The sequence below is a fragment of the Bos taurus genome, chromosome 14 (assembly GCF_002263795.3).
Source record: "Bos taurus isolate L1 Dominette 01449 registration number 42190680 breed Hereford chromosome 14, ARS-UCD2.0, whole genome shotgun sequence".
NCBI classification, from domain to species: Eukaryota; Metazoa; Chordata; class Mammalia; order Artiodactyla; family Bovidae; genus Bos; species Bos taurus.
Window position 1 is genome coordinate 8,148,580 of NC_037341.1, and position 21,120 is coordinate 8,169,699.

Consider the following 21,120-nt stretch of genomic DNA (forward strand, 5'->3'; position numbering starts at 1 on the left):
GGGTCTCTGGGAACAACAAAGGAAATGATATTACCCTTTGAAGAGCAAACAAATAACAAAAAGCAATAGCCTCTCCCCCAGCATGGGGCTATTATAAAGACCAAGAGCAAGTAGAAACTCCAGGAAAAACAAAAAACTTCATAATAAAGGAAATCCAATCAAGTTTACTACCTCATGCTTCAGCAAAAACCATTTACATCGTCCTAATATTGTACATAGTGGTCAAATAGTGGTTTATAATAAAAAATGTGACAATGATATTGGAAGCTGCGGGAGGCGGTGTCAGGCAGTATTAAGGAGCTAAGTCATCAGCTATCATATAGGATCATGCACAGTTATAGATTGTGCACAGTTGGTATTTTAAGCTGATCAAGATATAACGGAAGAGATGCATTGAATAGTTGCAATTACCAGAAGAAAGGGCCAAAAAGTTAAAAGTGACTGTAGTGAACTAAAGGAACGTGGGTGGGTGGTAGGAAGAGATGGTTTCAGGCTGCTGCTTTTTGTTCTTTCAAGGTTACTGAATGTTTTAATACCAGATTATGTTCATTGACAATGTTATTAAAATATCTGGAACCCCGCAGGGTCCTGGTGCCTCTGGGAGGTCACGGGCGGCCTGCAAAGAGTTCTACCACGAGGAGAACAGAACCAGGCTTAGGTCTCTCCTGGTGGATCCTTCTTCCCTGGACTCATCCATGGATGGAGGCCAGAGAAGACAAGGTCCAGATGCAAGAGGAATGCTGCGTCCCTCCCTGCTCAGCCTCTGGCCCGTCATCATGGACTGGGGTCGGGGGGAGTGGGTTTGGGTACTTCCTGCAGAACCAAGCCTGGCCAGAGGAAGGGCTATGGATGGCAGGGGGGGGCGGTGCTGCGGGCCAGAGCTGGGGGCTGGGGCTGGCCGATGGTGGGCGGGGCTGGCCGATGGTGGGCGGGGCTGGCCGGTGGTGGGCGGGGTCTCACTTACGTGCACACACGCCTACTGCGTACCTCGGGTGGTCCCCGCTGTAGTCGCAGTAGAGGCCGCGGTGGGGGTCGCAGACCGCAGCCTCTGTGCAGTTGTCCCCCAGCTGCTGGGCACACATCTTGCAGCACTCGCAGCCATCCGTGATGAGGCTGACGCCCAGCGGGCAGCGTGGCGGGGCCGCTGGGCACTCGCACGGCCACTTGCAGAACTGGGGGCGTGAGGAGGTGTCCTCCAGCGGGGCCGGGGTGGGGCCCATGGCTGTGGGAGCTGGAGGGAGGGCCTGCGGGGGAGAGAAGATGTAAAGGAGGCTGCCCGGAAGAGGGGTCCCAGGCCAAAGGCTGGCGGTCGCCTCCCCATCTTCACGGGGTTCCAAAGGTTTACGTCACATTCCATTTCTCTGCCGTGCTTTGGGTGGCCAGACACCTCCTGTCTCCTCACCAGCATGGAGGAGCTGGCATTAGCACACGTGAAGCCAGCTGCCCGAATTCCCCTGCTTGGGCGTGCTGGGTCAGGCTCGTGTCAGCTCTCTGAGCCCATGGGTGTCTCCTTCCCCTCTGATCATCCCGCTACCTGGGAGGTCGGTGAGTCGGCCTCCTTTGCAGATGAGAGAGCTGCGGCTTTGAGAAAATGCCTTCTGATGAGTCACGCTGTGGGTGCAGCCCCAAAACCCGACTCTCTCTCCACCCCATTGCCCTTTTCTTTATGTCCTAAGGATCCACCCTCTCTGTGCTAAGGGTCCTTAAGAGCTGACTCATATATTTTTTTTAAATTGAAGTATAGTTGATTTACACTGTTGGATTAGTTTCACGTATATTCAGTTACATATATTAACTGTATTCATTATACAAATGTGTGTACTGTGTACACAGTTACACACAGTGATTCTCATTAGGAGGTTGGTTGGTTGGTTGGTTGATCAGAGGCTAAGTCATGTCTGACTCTTTGCCACCACTTGGACTGTAGCCCGCCAGGCTCCTCTGTCCACAGGATTTCCCAGGCAAGAATACTGGAGTGGGTTGTCTTTTTCCTTCTCCAGGGGATCTTCCTGACCCAAGATCGAACCTTTGTCTTCTCCATTGGCAGGCAGAGTCTTCACTGCTGAACCTGCAGGAAAGCCCTTTATACATAGTCTGTATGTGTTAATCCCAAACTCTTAATTTATCCCTCCCTCTTTCCCTTTGGTAACGGTGAATTTGTTTTCTATGCCTGTGGGTCTATTTGTTTTGTTAATAAGTTCATTTGTATCTTATTTACAGCTTCCACATACAGACGACATGCATATGTACAGCCAGGATTCGGCCAGCCGACCTGTCATCCTATTATTATCATTATTAATTCCTTTCCCCTCTGAGCACCGGGAAGGGGCTGCAGGGGGCGGCGGTGGCAGCGGGTGTCCAGCCTCGTGGTTCCTGCTGCTGGCCTGCTGTGCCCCCGTGGGGAGAGGACTGATCCTGTGTCCAGTGCCAGCCCTGTAGAGAGGGGTCTGATTTTGTGCTCAGTGTGGTGGACACCCACTCCACTTCTCTCCACCCATGCTCCTTCCCAGAGCCGCATTCCCATCCACAGGCAATATATTCATCTATATCCTGGCAGATATGATGGACAAGACAACAAGCGCATGGGGAATGGGAGATAAGCCCCAAAGAGCATTTCTGTGCTGCAGATGAGGCTGATGGAAAGGGAGGCGGCTCTGGGGCCATTATTACCAGCTTCAAACTGCCTGTATCTCAGAGATCCAGTCACCTGCCCAGCCCCTCCATCCTGGCCCCTCACTCTTTACCCTGGAGGAAACCTTGGCCCAGAGAGGAGGAGAATTGCCTGAGGATGGAGAGTGAGGACTGTAGGCACCTCCCAGCCATTTCTCCACCCCCAGGCTGGTGGTCCCTGCTGGAGAGGCTCCTGTCTGGGGCTTCTCAGCAGTGACTTCTGAATTCTGAGGTTAGCAGAGGTGGGGGGCCCCACAGACCGTCCCCTCCATCCTGAACCAGAGGAACCCTGCTCTGTGGGTTTAAAGATCTGCATTTTCATTCTTTGAACAAAACAGATGCTGAGCTATTTAGACAGATTCTTTTCTCTCTTCCTGGAGAGGAAAAGAAAGAAAAAGAAAGTGAAGTCTCTCAGTCGTGTCTGACTCTTTGCGACCCCATGGATTGTAGCCTGCCAGGATTCTCCATCCTTGGGATTTTTCAGGCAAGAGCACTGGAGTGGGTTGCCATTTCCTTCTCCTGGAGAGGAAACCGAGACCCAAAGAGGCAGAGGGTGTCCAAGATGACATGGCCACGTCATGGCTTAGATACTAGTGACTCTCCCAGCTCTCATCTCTGCACCCTTGACCTCTGCCCACTCTTTCAGTCACTCAGTGAACATTTGCTGAGCTAGTTCACCGTCTTGCTTCTGTTTTAAGCATTTGAAGATGAACTTAAGCATCTCCTGTGGTACGGGACCATGGCTTATGGGAGAGATAGACGATAGAGGTGATTTATTACAACATGAGGCTGCATGGAGAGTGGGGGCACCAGGGCAGCCCCAGGAGCCCTCCAACCACCAGCGCAGGAAGCTCTCTGCTGAGGTGAGTGGTCCACATCCCTGCGCCCTTGGCTGTAAGAACCAGAGGCCAGAAGAGGTGGTGCAGATTGAAGGGCTGGATTAGTTGGGCTCTGGGTTCTAAGTTTGGCACCAGACAAGTGCGGTAAATGTCGATTTGAAAAAGGGCCTTTGAAAGTCAAAAACGCAAACCTTGATTTGAGGTTTTTGTCACCTCTATGCTTGGATTCAAGTGCTGGCAGGGGACAGATTGCTCTGGGGTTGGCAGTGCTGGTCGGTTTTCATCTGGAAGTCATTTGGTTTGCTTACACTTGTTTGCTTTTCCTCAAAAAACACATGGCAGAGCAAAACATCACACCCGTAAATCAATGAACCCACACACACAGGCACGCACTCACACCCTCCTCTTTCTGGCTCCATGGAGAGAGACTTGTCCTAGTCAGATTGTGACACCGGAGGCCCGGAGATTTATGAGAACCGCCCCCCCCCACCCCCCGCCTCCGGGCCATCTCTGACAGCTCCTAGACCCTAGAGACCTATTCTTGGCACAGCAAACAAAAAAAAGCCCTCTCCTCCAGAAGGCTTGCGTGCCTTTTCCAGGTTGCTTTAGAAGTAGTGCTTCCTTCACCGGAATGTAAGCTTGTAAAGGGCAGTATCTGCTCCTTACTTCTATCTGTGGGCCTGAAACACGGTGCATGACCCATAGCAGGGCGGTGGAAGTGTCACCTGGTGGGATGGGGGATTGTTGACTCCAAAGGACTTTGGTACCAGTTCCTTGACTTTTCAGGACCTACCATCTTGGAGCCTTTTCTTTTCCAAGTTCGAGTGTCAAGAAGACAGCATGGGATCCAAAACAGTCAGAAGAGGGTTCCCTCTGTGTAGTTTTGACCTTCCTATAGTTCCTGACCTTCCTGAGCCTTGACATCCTTGTCTGTGAAATGGCCACAATAATGCCCACTTGGGGGAATTGTCGGGAGGGTGGGGGCATTGTGTACACAGAAGCACTGTGTGTGCAGATACTCAAAAGCAAAACTTTTGCACTTGCACTGCCATGCTTGTGCACACCTCCCTCACCCACAAGGCCCATCGCAGGGCCTGGGGGTCTGCACCCTTTGAGCTGAGCTGGGATGGGTCCACAGGGTCACCACCCATCCTGCTGTTTCCATACCAAGTTACAGCTCCCCAGAAGGAAGCCTGCTTTTCAGTTGTGGCCGGGAGCCCCAAGGCACAGAGCTTCTCAAGGGAAGCCCCAGTGGAAACCCCTCTTTGGAGGAGTGAAGCAGGTGAGGGCGGCCTTGGGACGCTGGAGGGAAAGGGGCGGGATCCTCTGAGCCAAGCCCTTGCAGTTGGCGCCATCTAGTGGTAGGAGAGCTCCCAGCCCTAGGAGGTCCTTGATGAGAGCTGTGGGTGGGAGGGCTTTTAAAGGCAAGGCCTGAGGTCTCCTGGGATAGGTGCATGACCCTCTGAGTCCCGACCGCCTTGTCTAGCACCCACATCCCAGGGAAGGTGAGTGTGCGCACACACACACACACACACACACACGCACGCACATCAGCCATCTTGAGTGCCCAAGAGGTAATTGCACGTCCGCCTGCCCTTGGCCTTGGCACAGGGACCGTTGTAAGCTCACTGCTGTGTGTGGCCTACGTCATTTTTTTCTAACATCAGAAGCTAAGGGTGAAAAAAGGGAAGGATAACAACCAGACAGCGAGGAGAGTATCTATCGTCTGGGGAGGGCGGAGAGAGTCAAGAACAGCCTTGGCTACTTCCAAACCGCAGCTGTTCACATGAAAGTCTCTTTTACGACGTGCTTCTGGAGGCAGACTCCCTGAGGATGCCACTGTGTTTATGGGGAAGACGGGGTGGGGCTGTGCCCTGATGCTGCCCAAGACAGGCACCCAGGGCTCAGGCCCCTGCCTGGTTCTGTCCGCTCAGCCGCCGCCTCCATCAGCAGTGACCTCAGGGCAGCGCCTCTAACAGTCACTTCCTGGGGTGGCTCCCAAGCATTGCCACCTGTCAGAACCATCCAGGAGCTTTAATAAACACTGGTGCCTGGCCACCGTCCCCAGGCAGCCAGACTGAGGCAGGATCCCGGGCAGGATCCTGGACCTTGAATGTGGTTGAGGGTGAGAACCGCTGACCTCAGGACCTTGTAAGGTACAGGTGCCTGGAGTCCACTTGGAATCCTCAGCTTCAACTCTTCTCTGCTGGGCCCGGAATCCGTAATTCATCCTGCGTCCCTGGTGATTCTTGTGGGAACGGGAAGCGTGTCTTAGAGAACTGGGCCAGGGGAGTGTAAGGCGGGGGGAGGTTCTAGGCCATTTTCCTTTCCTAATGCGTGGCTTTTCTAGAACTGCACTTACATGCCTACCCTGCTGGCTGCTTGATCAGCCTGGACACAAAACAGCCAGGCCGGCCCGCAGAACACACGCCGTTCTGTGGTTTCATGGGGTGGCACCGGGCTCCGTGAGCAGGCCTCATGTAGTTAACTGAGAATGGTTTACTTTGCTTTTCATGCTTTGTGAGAAGGACTGAAAAGCAACAACAACAACAAAAATAAAATTTTAAAAATGACTAGCTCCCCACGGTAAGCTAAATATCTGCTGGGGACTGAATGTTATGTTGGCCACAGATCCATATGTTGGCATTCTAACCGCTCTAAAGGTGGTCTTGGTGTGTGTATGCGTGCGCTCAGTCATGTCCAGCTCTTTGCAACCCTATGGACTGTAGGCAACCAGGTTCTTCAGTCCATGGGTTTCTCCAGGCAAGAATACTGGAGTGGGTTGCCATTTCCTCCTCCAGAGAATCTTCCTGACCCAGGGGCTGACCCTGCATCTTCTGCATTGGCAGCTGGGTTCTTTACCATTTGAGCCACAAGGTGGAGCCTCTGGGGGTGATTGGATCATGTGGGTGGACCCCCCTCATGGATTAGTGCCCTTTTGAAAGGGACCCCAGAGAGCTCCCTCATCCCTTCCACCACATGAGAACACAGCAAAAAGATGCCGACTATGAAAAGGGGCCTCATTAGAATGTGACCATGCCGGCCTTGACCGTGGATTTCGAGCCTCCAGGGCTGTGGGCAGCAAGACTGTAAGCCGCCCAGCGAGTGTGGTGTTTTCCTCCAGCAGCCCAGGTGGACCGAGACCGTGCCCGATACTGCACCCTCTGGACAAGGAGGGCACTCAGTGGGCAGGTTCAAAGCAATCCATTCAATCATAGTTACTGGACAAACTTAAGCAGATTAAATTTAAGAAGGGAAAAACTAGAAGAATGTTCAGTCGAAGACCCCATAGGAAACCCTGTGTGTATAATTTGGGGGTGATGTTTAGAAGTGGGCAGTGACTGAATTTTCTGATGTTCTCCAACTCCCTAAAAATAGATTCAGGAACATGTAAATCTATCCTTTGACTTTTACCAACAGTTTCACTTCATTTTTACAAAAGTGGGTGGTGATGGGAATGGTAGCAGCGAGTAGGAGGCTGGTGGTGGTGGGGTGCCGCCCAGGAGACCTTAATCATCCCGGTAGATGAGGGAGCTGAACCCCACCGTCCTTGGAAGGTGTGTGCAGTTCATCGATGAGTGGGGCCCTGGGACCAGGAGGTAAGGGCGGGGCGTCTGCAGTGAGCGAACCCATTTCCCGAGGCTGTGTGACCTGGGTCTGGGCTCGCCCTCTCTGAGCGTCTGTGTACACGTGTGTAAAGCAGTGATGATAACAACATCCTCCAGTGGCCCTAACGAGCAGTTATAGCCTTTCCCCTATTTCACAGAGGAGGAAACTGAGGCCCATGGTGTTGAAGTAACTTGCTCAGGGTTTTGAAGCTGGGAAAGTGTCCCCAAAATATCCCTCCAGGTGACTTGTCACCAGGCTGCCCTACCCCCTCATTCATTCACATTTGTATTCAGTCATTCATTCCTCCATCCTCCCATCACATGCTATGCACTAAGCACCTCCTGCATGGCTGGGCTGGTATTCAGATGGACGCATGGTGGTCCTTACCCCACGGCAATCACAGTACAGACACATTTATAAGATTGCAACATAGGGTGGTGAGAGCTGCAATGCACTTGAGCCCAGGTTGCCAGGGATCCCCTAAAAAATATATGGGAGACTCTTGTGGAGTTTTCAGGGACAGGATGCCGTTTCTTAATGCCTGAGTGCCCAGCACTGCTCCTGGCACACCCCGGGCAAGCACTCCATGAACAGAATAGTCCAGAGCTTAGCTTGCCCACTTGTGGGCAGCCACACCCAGATACTCCACCAGGGGGCAGGGTTGAGATAGGAATGGCCTGAGCCGGCCCCAGCTGGGCCCTGGGGGCTTTAAGGAAAGGGTTCCTATTTGGAAGCAGTTTCTGCTCATTCCTTCACTGATAAGAGAGGTCTGGGGGCAGTGGGAGGACGTGGACACAGGCCTGGGCCCAGAGCTGGGGGCACGCTGTGGTCTGCCCTTCCTGACGCTCTTATATCTTTGATGTAAGTAACAGGCAGCTACCACATGGGTTGGTGGACACATTTTCTGAGCTCCTCCTCCTCTGAGTGTACCCCTCGGCATCTGTACCCGGGGCCTGTGTGGGGATGCCCTGCAGGGGAGCCTCTGTCTTGAGCAGCTCTTAGCTCAGCCCCTGCAGGACACCTGGCCTGAATGTTCAGAGGACCCAGCCCTGCTGAGTCTTCCATGCTCACACCCACACCATCGGCAGGATCTCCAGGGACCTGGAGACCCAGGCACTGACTCAGCGCTGGCCAGGCTGCCCGTCGTGGCTGATGGAAGGTTTGTTGAGATTTTCTGCTAATTGGTTTTATCAACATGCAGTCTTGTGAGCTTCTGGTTGGGAAAGTAGCCTTTATATGGAGAAGATAGAAGTGGCAAGAAGCCAGAGTTCTTTCCAAACGATAAACCCTCAGGCATTCTTTCATTTATCAAATATATGTAAAGCATCTCCGGAGTTCTCAGTACAAAGCCTAAGGGAGCGGCCAGCCTCCCGAGGAGCCAGGAGCGTGAACAAGGCAACTGCCTTACAAAGCAAAGGACCAGACACCAGCCCCCTGGGACAGCCCCCCCACAGCATTTTTGCAACTGAGTAGAATGGATTCTACACTTTTAAAAAGTTGTAAAAAACAAAAAAGAATATTCCACGGACAGCCTATAGTCCACAAAGCTTAGAATTTTTACTATCTGTTCTTTTTAAGGAATGATCACTTCCCTGGTGGTGGGAGAATCTGCTTGCCAATACACGGGACACTGGTTCAATTCCTGGTCCGGGAAGATCCCACATGCTGTGGAGCAACTAAACCCGTGCGTCACAACTACTGAAGCCCACGTGCCCTGGGGCCTGTGCTCTGCAACAAGAGAAGCCAACACCGTAAGGAGGCCACGTACGGCCGCAGAGAGTAGCCCCTGCTCACCCCAACTAGAGAAAGCCAGGACGCAGCAACAAAGACCCCGCGCAACCAATAAACTGATAAATAAAAAAGGAAACGGTCACTAACTTCTGCTATGTAGTGACAGAGCTATAAGTAAGCTAAAACCCTGACAGAGTGCATAGCAAGTGACGGGCATCTCTATCAGGGTTGCATATAATCAAAGTGTTCATTCTGTCAGAGGTGTGTTCAAACATTTACACATTTGGGAGAATAATAGAATGAATCTCACATACCTACCTCTGCTTCAATAATTATCAACCCTCCGTAATCTTGTTTCCTGTTACTCCTACCTACACACATACTTTCTCATTCTTGAGGATTTCAAGGCAAGTCTCAGACCTCATGATTTTACCCGAAATTCCTCAGAGAGTGTCTCTAAAATACGGAGAGTTTAAAAAAAACACCAGTTTTCATACCAATACAGTTGGTCACAATTTCATAATTTTCTCTGTAGCGAATACTTAGTCCACAATCAAACTTCACTATCTCAAAGCTTCAAAAAACAATCAGATGGTTTCTTTGAATCAAGAGCAAAATGGTCTACACGGTCTGCATTTTGCCTTTTGTGCCTCTTCTAATGAGTTTCTGCTCTAAGTCATCTAATCCTCGTGCCAGCCCTGAGTCATCTCCCCCAGTTTACAGATGAGTAAACTGAGCCACAGAAAGGTCAGATCATTTGCCCAAGGCCACACGCAAACGGCAGAGTTGGGATTTGAGCCCAGTATCAGTCTCTTAAGGCATCACACTCAGGAGCCCCACTGTGGGTTTTCTCAGCAGAGTCTAGGAGGGGCTGCAAGAGCTGGATGAGGAGGGAAGGGGTGGGGCTGTGGAAGCAGGGAGGACTTCCTGGAGGAGGAACCATTTGCTCTGCATCTTTAAAGGATGAGTGAGAATAGACCAGAAAGGCAGAGAGAGGGTCCAAGCGGAGGAATGGCAAGAGCAGGGAGCGAGCAGGAGCTGCAGCATGGCATGGTGCAGGAGTGACCAGAGGTCACCGTTGCCAGGGCTTAGGGTCCAAGGACACAGAGAAGGCAGACAAGGGCCACAGCAAGATGACCTGAGGGCCATGCTGGGGTGTGTGAACCTGCTGGGGGAAGATGGGGACTTTTCCTGAGTCAGTCAATCCATCCCCAATGCCAGGCGATGACCGGAACAACCGTGCGAGGGCTGCTGGTGGTCCCTGTTTGAGAGACGGGGAAACTGATGTCCACCAAGCTTAGAGACACAGCCAGAAAATAACACACTTAGCTCTGACTGTGGGCCTCGTCCTCCTCCTATGAACTCCAAGGGACCCTTTCTAGCCCAATTTCCAGTTCATTCGATTCACTGGGAGGACCGGAGAGCGGTCATCCCAGGCTTGGCTGTGATGGTAGCCATGGGCCGGCCAGGGAAGGGACCAGCCCTGGAGCAACAGCCAGGACAGACACGGGCGGGAGAAGTTGCCTGCATTGAATTCAGGCCTGTTCCGCTTAATATAAGGGAGGAGGCACCAGTTGTCCGGTAGAACAGAGGTGACCATCTTCAGCTCCTGCGGCCAGACCTGCAGTGGGGGTTCCTGGGTTCCAGTCCCCACATCTGCAGTGGGGGTCCCTGGGTTCCAGCCCCCAGATCTGCAGTGGGGGTCCCTGGGTTCCAGCCCCCAGATCTGGAGTGGGGGTCTCTGGGTTCCAGCCCCCAGATCTGCAGTGGGGGTCCCTGGGTTCCAGTCCCCAGATCTGGAGTGGGGGTCTCTGGGTTCCAGCCCCCATGCTTAGACTGGCTCCAGGTGAGCCGCTTGCTCCCCGACAAGGCAGGCTGGGGTGAGGCAACCTCTCTGGCGCCATCCAGCTCTGATGTTGCCGGCTCGCTAATCTGGCCTCAGATAAGGTCTCCCCTCCCTCCACGGCTGGAGCCCAAGCCCTCCCTCTTCCTCCTCCTGGATGGGGCCCTGACTCAGGCAGGGAGCACAGGACATGGGCAAGGGGCTGGCCCACAGGACCCCCTGGGGAGGGGTGACACCCCCACACACACCCGGCCCTGCGTGGGGAGCTCAGGTGTGTTCTTGAAGCCTGGATTGCAGGGAGGTAATTAAACTGTGCTTCAGTTTCCAGCTCAGTAAAGTGGGGATGATACAGGATCCTGCCAGTGACTCCGATGCCTGTGGTCCTCAGCGCACCATGAGGGCCCCACGAGGGCTGGCGCTTTGATCCTTTCATAGCTGAAGTTCGCATGTGTCAGGACATGGCTACTTGGAGTACGGCCCCAGAAACAGGTGGTGCGTGCATGTGTGTGTGTGCGTGTGTGTGTGTGTCTGTGTTGGGGGAGGCAGATTTGAACACCAAAGGCAGCAGTAGGAAGGACACATAGACAGATAGACAGCTGCCCCCCAACCCCCCACCATCCACGCAGCACCCACCCACCAACTTCTGCGGTCCAGGAGCTCAGAAAAGCTGAGAAGGCCACATTTGCAACCCTAAGTACCCCCATAGTCACTCTCTCATCGCGACCCCCAAGCTCCTTTCCGACACACGCTAAGCACCCGGCCTGCGGTCTGCATCTGTCACTAGGGCTCTGCAAGTGGGACTCTCAGGTCCCTTGAGTGGATGAGAAGCTGAGGCCTGGCAGGGAGTGGGGAGCTGGCCTTTAGCCCCCCTGGCTGTGCGCTGCCACCATCCCTGGGCCCCCACTGCATCCTGCTGAGGGCACGGGCAGAGCGGCTTTCTTGACTCCACTTTCAGAGAAAGAGATCAAGGCTCAGAGACCAAACCCCGAGCCTGGACTAGAGAGGAGTCTTCTGACTCCTCGTTCTGGGCTCAGGAAGCAAGTCTGCGGTTGCAGCTCACTCGGTCAGTCCTCTCAGCAATCAGCTCCAGGCTTCTTTGTCAGAGTCCCTCCTTCCCCCTCCTAAGCCTCCACTTAGAAAGGCCGGTGCGGCTCCGCTCTCCCCTCCACCCTACCCAGCCACCCAGGTTGGCTTCTGGTTCTGTTTATTAATTCATCCATGCATTGGGCACCTATACCGAGTGTTACAGTGACAGCAAGCTGGGTAGAGACAGTGCCAGGTCCCCAAGTGCCAGCACAGCTGGGGGCAGGCACAGCACATGCCAAGGCCCTGGGGTTTGTCTTGCAGGAGGACAGGGTGTCAGGAAGGCAGCTCACAGGAGAGGCAGGGCCGGCTGAGAGAGCCAGCTGAGTGGTGTGTTTCTTCCCCCCTGAGTGAGAACAAGGACTGTGAGGGCCCACAGTGGGATGCCAGCTGCTCTAGCTGGCGGGGGAGGCCGAAGGAAGCTTCTCAGAGGGGTACCAGTTACAAAGACATTGTTCCACGAATCGAGAACGTGGGGAAGGCATTTCAGGCAGAAGGGACAGCAAGGGCAAGTACACAGAGGTGGAACACTCGAGTGTTTGGGAGGATGGCCCTCGAAGTTGGAAAGAAGGTGAAGGAGGGCGGTCCCAGAGGGTGAGGCTGGAAACCACAGTTAGGCTCGTCTCAGAGGAGGCAGTACAGCGACGTTCATGGAGCGCCGTCTGCTCCAGGCTCTGTACTCAGCATGACCCATTAAGAGGTGGATGTCCTGGGGTCATGGATGAGGAAACTGAGGCTCAGAAAGCTCGAGGTGATCTGTCTGAATTCAAACTCTGTGGTTGACTCCACCTCATTCCAAGAGCAAAATCCATTCTCTTACCGCCAAGCTTCGTGTGTGGACTTGCACTTGTGGTCCAGTGGGAATCCTGTGAGGTGTTGGGACAGAGGGCTCAGCCAAACCAGGGTCCAGCTCCTCCTGGCAGCAGGGAGGAGTGGGGAGCTGGAGGCACTGGGTGGGGAGGTTAGGGTGGAAAACGGCCCCAGGTTTCTGACGGTAGGGGTGCAGATGGAGGCATTACTCATGGAGATGGGGACGCAGGTGGGACCAGGCTCTTCAGTGGTATTTACAAGGATGCTTCTCAAGCTTGCAAGACCTCAAGGATCGAGTGTGGTGAAAAATGTTAAGACTCCGGAGTCCTGGGCACCTGCACAGCCCGCTTGGCAGTGCCGGGGGAGCTGGCATTGGTCTTTGCTGTAGCATCTGGGGATCCTAAGGACCAGGCCTGACCAGGTACCACTGAGATGGTGGGACCCTGGGAGATTCAGCTGGTGGTACGTTTTCCAGTTTTATGAAACCAGGGGGTACACTCTGAGGGTCGAAAGAGGAGACGCGGGCCAAAGGGAGAATATCTGGGGATACCTTGAAGGGAGGACACACATGTAGAGGGACATCCCGGAACCTCGACTTTTGGGGTGCCAGGCCAGCAATGCTCCTAATGGAGGGGCAGTGGCAGGAGTCCCCCCTAAGAATCACAGCAATGAGCCCCGCTTCTGGCCCCCCGTGAATGAGTGTGGCCCTAGGACGGGGTCGTGGCTCCAGCTGGAAGCAAGTTTGGGGTCAAGTCCAACCTCCTCATTTTCAGTATTAGCAAATGAGCTCCACGAGGGCGAGTGGCTTGTCTAAAGTGACAGAGATGACTAGATGACCAACTCCTTGGACAAGTCCATTCCTCTTCAAGAGCAGGATCCAAATTCCAGTGCTCTCAGGATGCTCCCTTCCCCCTCAGACCAGCTCCTCCCTTCTCCCACCGAGCTCTGGGCAAGATCAGGGCACATGGCCTTTCTCTGCACCCTGAGACTCAACACAGGTTCTGGGATGGGGAGAGGGAGGGAGGGCCCCTCCCTTCCTGTCCTTCAGGCCCAGAATCTCTTTCCTTCTCTCCCACTCTCATCCCCACCAAGGCTGAGCAGAGTCATGGTCCGTGCCCCAAGCCTGGACTTGCCTCCTGATTAGGGGGACAGGGTGAGCAGATTTTATCACCTCCCCTGGAATGCCCATCACTCACATCCGAGAGGCCCTGTTCCTTCTCTGCTTCTGTCTCTCATCCCCGACCCTTGCCCCCCAGGTTGGAAGAAGGAGGAGGAGAGCTGGCAGATTATCAGGAAGTCAAGGCTGGAGGAGAGACCAGAGTCTCTCAATTCAATGGTTTTAGAAACGATGTGTGCATAAGAATTATCAAGGTGTCAATTCATGTACGCTGGTGAGGGTGGGGAGGTCTCCTCAGGGATTCAGGCTCTGGGGCCCCAGAACTGATTTTTTCTCTCTCTCTTTCTCTCGCAGTCCTCTAAGCTTCCCTATTAGATTTTCAACACACTACTCTGAGCTAAAAGTCTGTCTCCAACACATGAGCCATCCTTGATGGCGGGGACTGAGCTGACAGAGTCTGATCACTTCTCTAGACACAGGATGGGGCTGGGCACAGAGCAGGCCTGTTAGCATCCATGGAACAAGTGAATGGACGAGCTAAGGAAATCTCAGTCATTGTCAACCTGACTCAGGGTTGGAAGACGCAAATCTCAAACCATCATCATCCTAATAACTGCCATTGTGTTACCATTGCCATCAGCAGCAGCACCATCAGCATCACCATCATCATTATCACCATCAGCAGCACCATCAGCACCATCAGCACCATCAGCATCATCATTACCACCATCAGCAGCAGCACCATCACTGTCATCATTACTACCACCAGGAGCACCAGCAGCACCATCAGCATCATCATTACCACCACCATCAGCACCATCGGCATCACCATCATCATTACCACCACCAGCAGCACCATCAGGACCATCAGCATCATCACCGTCATTATTACCACCATCACCGCCAGCATCACTGTCATCATTACCACCACCATCAGCACCATCAGCAGCATCACCATTATCATTACCGCCACCAGCAGCACCAGCAGCACCATCAGCACCATCAGCACCATCACGATCATCATTACCGCCATCAGCAGCACCATCAGCACCATCAGCATCATCATTACCGCCACCAGCAGCAGCACCATCACTGTCATCATTACTACCACCAGGAGCATCAGCAGCACCATCAGCATCATCATTACCACCACCAGCAGCACCATCAGGACCATCAGCATCATCACCGTCATTATTACCACCATCACCATCAGCATCACTGTCATCATTACCACCACCAGCAGCACCATCAGCATCATCACCATCATCATTACCACCACCATCAGCACCATCAGCACCATCAGCATCATTACCACCACCATCAGCACCATCGGCATCATCACCATCATCATTACCACCACCAGCAGCACCATCGGCATCATCACCATCATCATTACCACCACCATCAGCACCATCAGGACCATCAGCATCATCACCGTCATTATTACCACCATCACCAGCAGCATCACCATCATCATTACCACCACCATCAGCACCATCAGCAGCATCACCATTATCATTACCGCCACCAGCAGCACCAGCAGCACCATCGGCATCATCACCGTTGTCATCATATTTTCTTCTCCTATCTGATAACCCAGAAGTCTTCCTTGACTCCCTATACATGTACTGAGAAGCTGGCCAGGACTTGGAACCCTCGCGATCTTCCGAAGATCAGCTCAGCAGTGAACCCAGCACTGTCTACCAATTGCTCTGCCCCTCTTCTTGCCCACCTGGTACTGAGCCTGGGGTCTTGATAAACCTCTGATCACTCGTTCGGATTGGCGCGCTTGTCTGCAGCCAGTGCTTCCACTCAAGACGGGATGCCCCTCCCCTGCTGTTTGGAAGGAGGGTCACTTCCTACTCCCCCGTGGCTGTGGTGGGTCTTCGTGTGCTTTACCTCTCTTTCACTCTTTAATCATGCCAAGAGGGTTAGTACCCAAGAAGCAAGTACTAATGTTATGCCTTTTTTATAGATGAGGAAACTAGCTCAGAGAGGCTAGGTTACTCATCTGAGGATGCACAGCTTGGAAGGAGGTTAGCTCAGTATTTCCCCCTCCCCACTATAACCTTTCTATGTACTCTTGTGCCTTTTCAGGCCAACTCAGTCTAGTCAAACATAATGTGAGTTCCAGATGGAACTGTATATTTTCCAGCAGTCATACCAAAAAGCAAAGGTGAAATTTATTTTAATAATATACTTCATTTGGCCCAATATATTAACAGTATTATCATTATTATCAACATCATTATCAGTATTATCAACATGGTATCAATAGAAAAAATCATCATGAGAATTTTGCAGTCTTATATTCACACTGTGGATTTTACTCTTACAGCTCAGTTGGGGCCAGCCGCATTTCAGGGGCTCAAGGACCTCATGTGGAAGTGGCTACTGGCTGGACGATGTAATGAGCCTGATCTAGACTGTCATGAGCCCGCCTTGTAGCTGTGTGGTTTTCAAGTGAGTTGATGTATGTAGATGCTTGGGATTGGGTGCCTAGAACACAGTGAGTGCTGGGTCAGTGTAAGCTCTCATCATCATTCATGTTTCTGAGACATGGGAGGTGTTGAATGACTGACCGACGCACTGAAGCCCTGCCCCAAACATCCGCAGTTGCAGGGTTCTCTTGAGAGCATTCTTAGCCTGCTTTACTTCCTGGGTTGCGGTTGGCATCCTTCCCGTCTCCTCCCCGGATCCCACCCTGGGCCATGGCTGGCTCACCTCCCCGCCCCCACATGTAACCTACGGGGTGTGTAGCAGCCCCTCCCCACGTTCAGAGAGATGGCAAAGGTTCCTGAGAGGAATTCCAGGGTTTCTGTTTGTACAGACAGCCTCCTGGCGTTTGGCTGCTTTGCTGGCATGGGGCAGGGGCCTTTCCTGAAACCTGGGGAGGGGAGGGGAGGGGAGTCCGCAGATGGCCTGGGGGTGCTGCTCAGCCTGAGGTCAGGATCTGGTCTCCCACGGAGCCCTGTTCTCATGCCCAGTCCAGAGAGCGAGCCCTGGCCAAGGGCCGTGCCCAGGTGGAAAGTGTCTGTCCCAGCCATGCTCTTGCCAGCATCCTGGGCCAGCGTCCAGCAGGAGGGGCTCAGAGCTGGGAGCAGAGCATCCAAATTGCCGGAAGGGGCTCTGGGCAGGGAGCTGGTGGGTGTGGGGCCTGGGGTGGGGTTTGAAATGCTAGCTCAGGTCCCTGCTATAGACAGGGGATATAAAGAAGGCATCTCGCTGATGCTCCTGTAATCTTTTAGAAGGGAATGTGCCACTTATCTGGAGCCACATTATCCTGTAGTCGATTCCAGAGGCTGAGAGTGGGTTTGTGTTTCACACCCAGCTCAAGCATCCTCACGCCATGGGGATCTATGCCTTCAGACAAGCCACAGTCACTTACACACATGCACACACACACGCACACACACACACATGCACTTGTACCCCTGTGCACACCCACACACATTTCTATGGGAGAAGAGACATGAGTCTCAGCCTTACACAGACTATCAGAGACCTCACATGTGCCCCAGAATTTATTAGCACAGCATTTGTGTTCAATCCCTGGTTCGGGAAGATCTCCTGGAGAAGGAAGTGGCAACCCACTCCAGTCTTCTTGCCTGGAAAATCCCATGGACGGAGGAACCTGGTAGGCTATAGTTTCCATGGGGTCGCAGAGTCAGACATGACTGAGCAACTTCACTTTCTTTGTGTACTGGTCATGTGCCACTGATACACTTTCCTCGATCAGCTCTGTGTTCACTCCTCGGCCCCAGGGAGCTTGTGAGGGGCTCGGATTGTCAGCCCCGATTAACAAGAGAAGACGCGGAGGTCCAAGTGGTTAAGGGACCAGCCAGTGGAGGACCTGTACCCAGCCTCGCTCTCCTGGACGGCATCACCCCTGTTGCCTCTCGTTCCCATGGAGAGGCTGTTCCTTGCCTCTCCAGCCTAATAGGCTCGGTAGGGGTGGGGACCCTGTGCTTCTCACATCTGCACAAGGACACGGGCCAGGGAGGCAGGAGGCTGCCCTGCTGAGAGCTGACCTAGGTTCAAATGTCAGTCCCACTGATTGCTAGCTGTGTGACCTTGGGCAAGTTACTGAACCTCTCTGAGCTTGAGTTTTTAATCTACAAAGAAGGATGATTATATCTGCTTAACAGTGTTGCTATGAGAATTTAGGAGATGCTTAATAAAGACTCATAAGAGAGTAGACTGGAAACATAAAACTACCATACAAAACAGATAGCCAGTGGGGATTTGCTGTATGACTCAGGGAACTCAAACTGGGGCTCTATGACAACCTAGAGGGGTGGGATGGGGTGGGAGGTGGGAGGGAGGTTCAAGAGGGAGGGGAGATGTGTATACCAATGGCTGATTCATGTTGATGTACAGCAGAAACCAACACAATATTGTAAAGCAATTATCCTCAAATTAAAGATAATTAAATTTTTAAAAATATCATTTGGATGAACTGAGGAAGGTCTTATGTATATAAATAGATAGCATTTGATGCAGCAACGCCCCCCACCCCCAACAATGTAGGCCGTTTCTCTTAGCACATGGGAAGTCCTCGATACATGTAGAAGGGGGAATAAAAAAAGCAAAGAGATGGAGAAACAAGGCCTGCCTGTGGATCACCTTTATCATATGTTACATTCCCGAACATACTTGGCTGTGTTTCTGAGCTCTCCGCCCTGTCCAGCTCCTGGATTTATCTCTTCCTGTGCTGGCTTCTTCCTCCTTCAATTACAGAACTTTGATAATGTTTTACTCTCTGATGCGAAGCTTCCTTGGCAGTTCTCACTGACTTTTTTCTTCCATATAAACATTTATCATCATTTTTTTTTTCCTTTAAACACCCCCAGGACCCTGAGTGGACTCACAGTGCCCTTATATGTGAGCTTGGGGAAGATGAGCATGGCTGGAACCTGGCTCTAAAGCAAAGTGCAGGTTGACAGTATGCGTCTCCCAGCCCTCGCTGGGGGCATTAAGGCTCTGTCTGGGGAGCTCCTGAATCACACAGCAGTGTTAGGGGATTACCGTGGGTCCCCAGAGAAGGTCCCGGTCAGGAAGAGAGGAGAGGTACCCCGTCTCCTCTCGGAAGCCTTCCCTCAATCCTGCTGTTGGATTCCCAGCTCCTGTGCTGCACGTCCCCTCAGCTGAGCCTGTGGACCTGTAGCCCCTCTTTCCCAGGGGAGAAAGTACCTGCCTTCTGAGGAGGTGCTCGGTGTTCCCATGTACTTGGACACCCCTCCCCACAACATCTCTCTCTCCTCCTCCTCACTCAGACCTCGCTACCATACCCCTCTCACCTCTTCTCCATCCACCCCCTGTCCTCCCAGACACAGCAGCTCTGAAATAAAGGCTGCTCACCTCCTGGTTGCTCGGGTCTGCAGGAAAGAGTGGCATTTGGCAAAAAAAATCTAAGTTTGAATGCTTCCACTTACTGATGGTAAGACCCTGGGCAAGTCCCCGGCTTGCACTTGTCTCTATTTCTTTCATTCATAAAATGGAATTAATATCCTTTTTATTTGGTTCAGCACCAATTAGTAGGCGAGAGCCACACAAGGCAGGGAGGATTCAACAGCGAGTCACCAGCTCTACCTGCCCACATCATGCACTCTACCGTGCTTGGAGGAACACCCATCTCCCAGCAACTGGCCCATGGTCAGCTCTGAGCCTCAGATCTGGTTGAATCAGAACCTGTGTCTTTGAGCCCACGGGCAAGTAGCTTACCCCCTCCAGCCTCAGTTTCCTCATCTGGAAATGGGGCACATAAAATCCCAAGAAAGCTGTCTGTGGGAGTGGGTAATGAACTCCCTCCCGCCGTCCTCCACCAGCCTCTTGGCCTCACTCCTGGCAGCAGGCCCTGGCCCGGGCCGTGGGCTCTTGGATTCAGAAGCTCTTTGCAGCTGCCCACCTCCTGCCCGCCCTGTGCCTGCTCCCCGCCCCGAGCCCGCTGCCTGGCTCCGTGCTGCCACGTGTCTCGCTCCCTGGCTTCTCGGAGGTGCAGACCTTCCTCCCTTCCCCTTGGTGTGCCCCAGGATGGAGGTGGGAGACACAGAACGCTCCAGGTCCCCCTGAACCAGCGGGTATCTTCTATAGGACCCAAACGTGCGTGCTTCATAAACTGTAGAGAGCTGTGCAAGCCCAAGGCGGTTGTGGTTGGAGAATCCTCACGAGTCCTGTGGCACAAGTGAGCGCTTTTGTTGAAAGCTGGCCTTTTCCTTCCAACTTTCCTTGGTCCTTTCCACCCCCTCTTGTAGTATCTCCAACACTTGGAGACTCATTTTCCAAACCCAAAGGCTAGAAGTCTAACAACAATCTTCCTCACTTTACGCTGCTCAGAGAGAGTGAGTGACTAGCCCGAGGTCACACGGTGAGTCTGGGCAGACCTCTGCTTGAAGTCCAGGCCCCCTGACTACCATTTCCTCCGAGTACCCCCTTTCTACTGCATTTCAGGTGGGAAATAACGGGCATAGAAGTCCTGTTTGGTTTGATTTCCGAGGTAGTGGCCGTGATCCCCGTCCTGCCAGGACCAGCTGTCCCCAGCAGCCCAACTCCTCACCCTGGGGCTCACCCTGGCTCCTCAGCGGACACTTCCCTGCCCGCCCCCCAACATTGCAGCCCTTCTCATCCCGCCCACCCGCACAGCAGGGCCGGTGGGGACAGTGCCCCTTGGGGCAGGACTCACCGTGGCCAAGGTGCTGCCCGCTGCTGCTGCTGCTGCCACTGCCACCAGCGTCCAGGGCAGTAACCACCTCATGCCTGGAGGTCGGTGGCCAAGGCATCTACGGAGTAGCCCAGAGGATCCCGCCACTTCTCGGGGGAGTTGGACCGAGACTGACCTGGCCCATCAGAAGTGCCAGATACGCCTCTTCCCGCAGCCCTCGGGGGGTTTTATTAAAGCAAGATCTGACGTCAGGGTTAAGGACAAACCCTGCATTTTCCTCTGAAAAACTTTTCCTGTCTCTTTCTTTTTTTTTTCTTTCTTCCCTCTGTCCCCACCTCCAACCCAAGCTTGGCCAGCCTCCCCGGCTCTGACAGCTCTTAAAGGGAAAGTTACAGGGCTGTGATTTCACACCGGGGGTGGTAAAACCTCACAGAAGGAACCAGGGTCATCCTCCCTGGGCATTTCTCAAAGGTGGGGAGGGGGAGCCAGTGGAGGGTACCAGGTGGAGGCGGAGATCCAGTTTCAGGGCCTGGCTCTGGCAGGGGCTTTGAAAGCACTCCCAGTGGAGAAAATCAACTCCCTCCCATTCCCTCCGGCTGCTCCTACTTCTGGTTTGCATTTGTCATCTTTCACTCCTCTCTCTCTCTGGCTGCAAGAAAAGAGGATGGCTTTAGTCCACTGATCTCGAAATGGTAGGAATTCACAAATGAGCTCAGAACTGGAGCCCATGATACCATCATTACCCCCTCTACAAATT

At 53.1% G+C, this 21,120-nt stretch overlaps 1 protein-coding gene across 2 annotated transcripts in view; it reads right to left on the minus strand.

The window, feature by feature from the left end:
* Nucleotides 1-20,683, minus strand: part of CCN4 (cellular communication network factor 4) — a 32,072-nt gene extending 11,389 nt beyond the window's left edge. Inside the window, exons 1-2 of one of the 2 annotated variants that reach the window (XM_005215320.5) lie at nucleotides 20,385-20,683; nucleotides 965-1,244 (exon numbers count right to left, since the gene is read on the minus strand). In XM_005215320.5, coding sequence (XP_005215377.1) covers nucleotides 965-1,244; nucleotides 20,385-20,456 — 352 coding nt within the window. In that variant the 5' untranslated portion in view covers nucleotides 20,457-20,683. The remainder of the gene's footprint in view (nucleotides 1-964; nucleotides 1,245-20,384) is intronic. The other variant, XM_059874412.1, reaches the window with a different exon arrangement.
* Nucleotides 20,684-21,120: the final 437 nt, after the last annotated feature.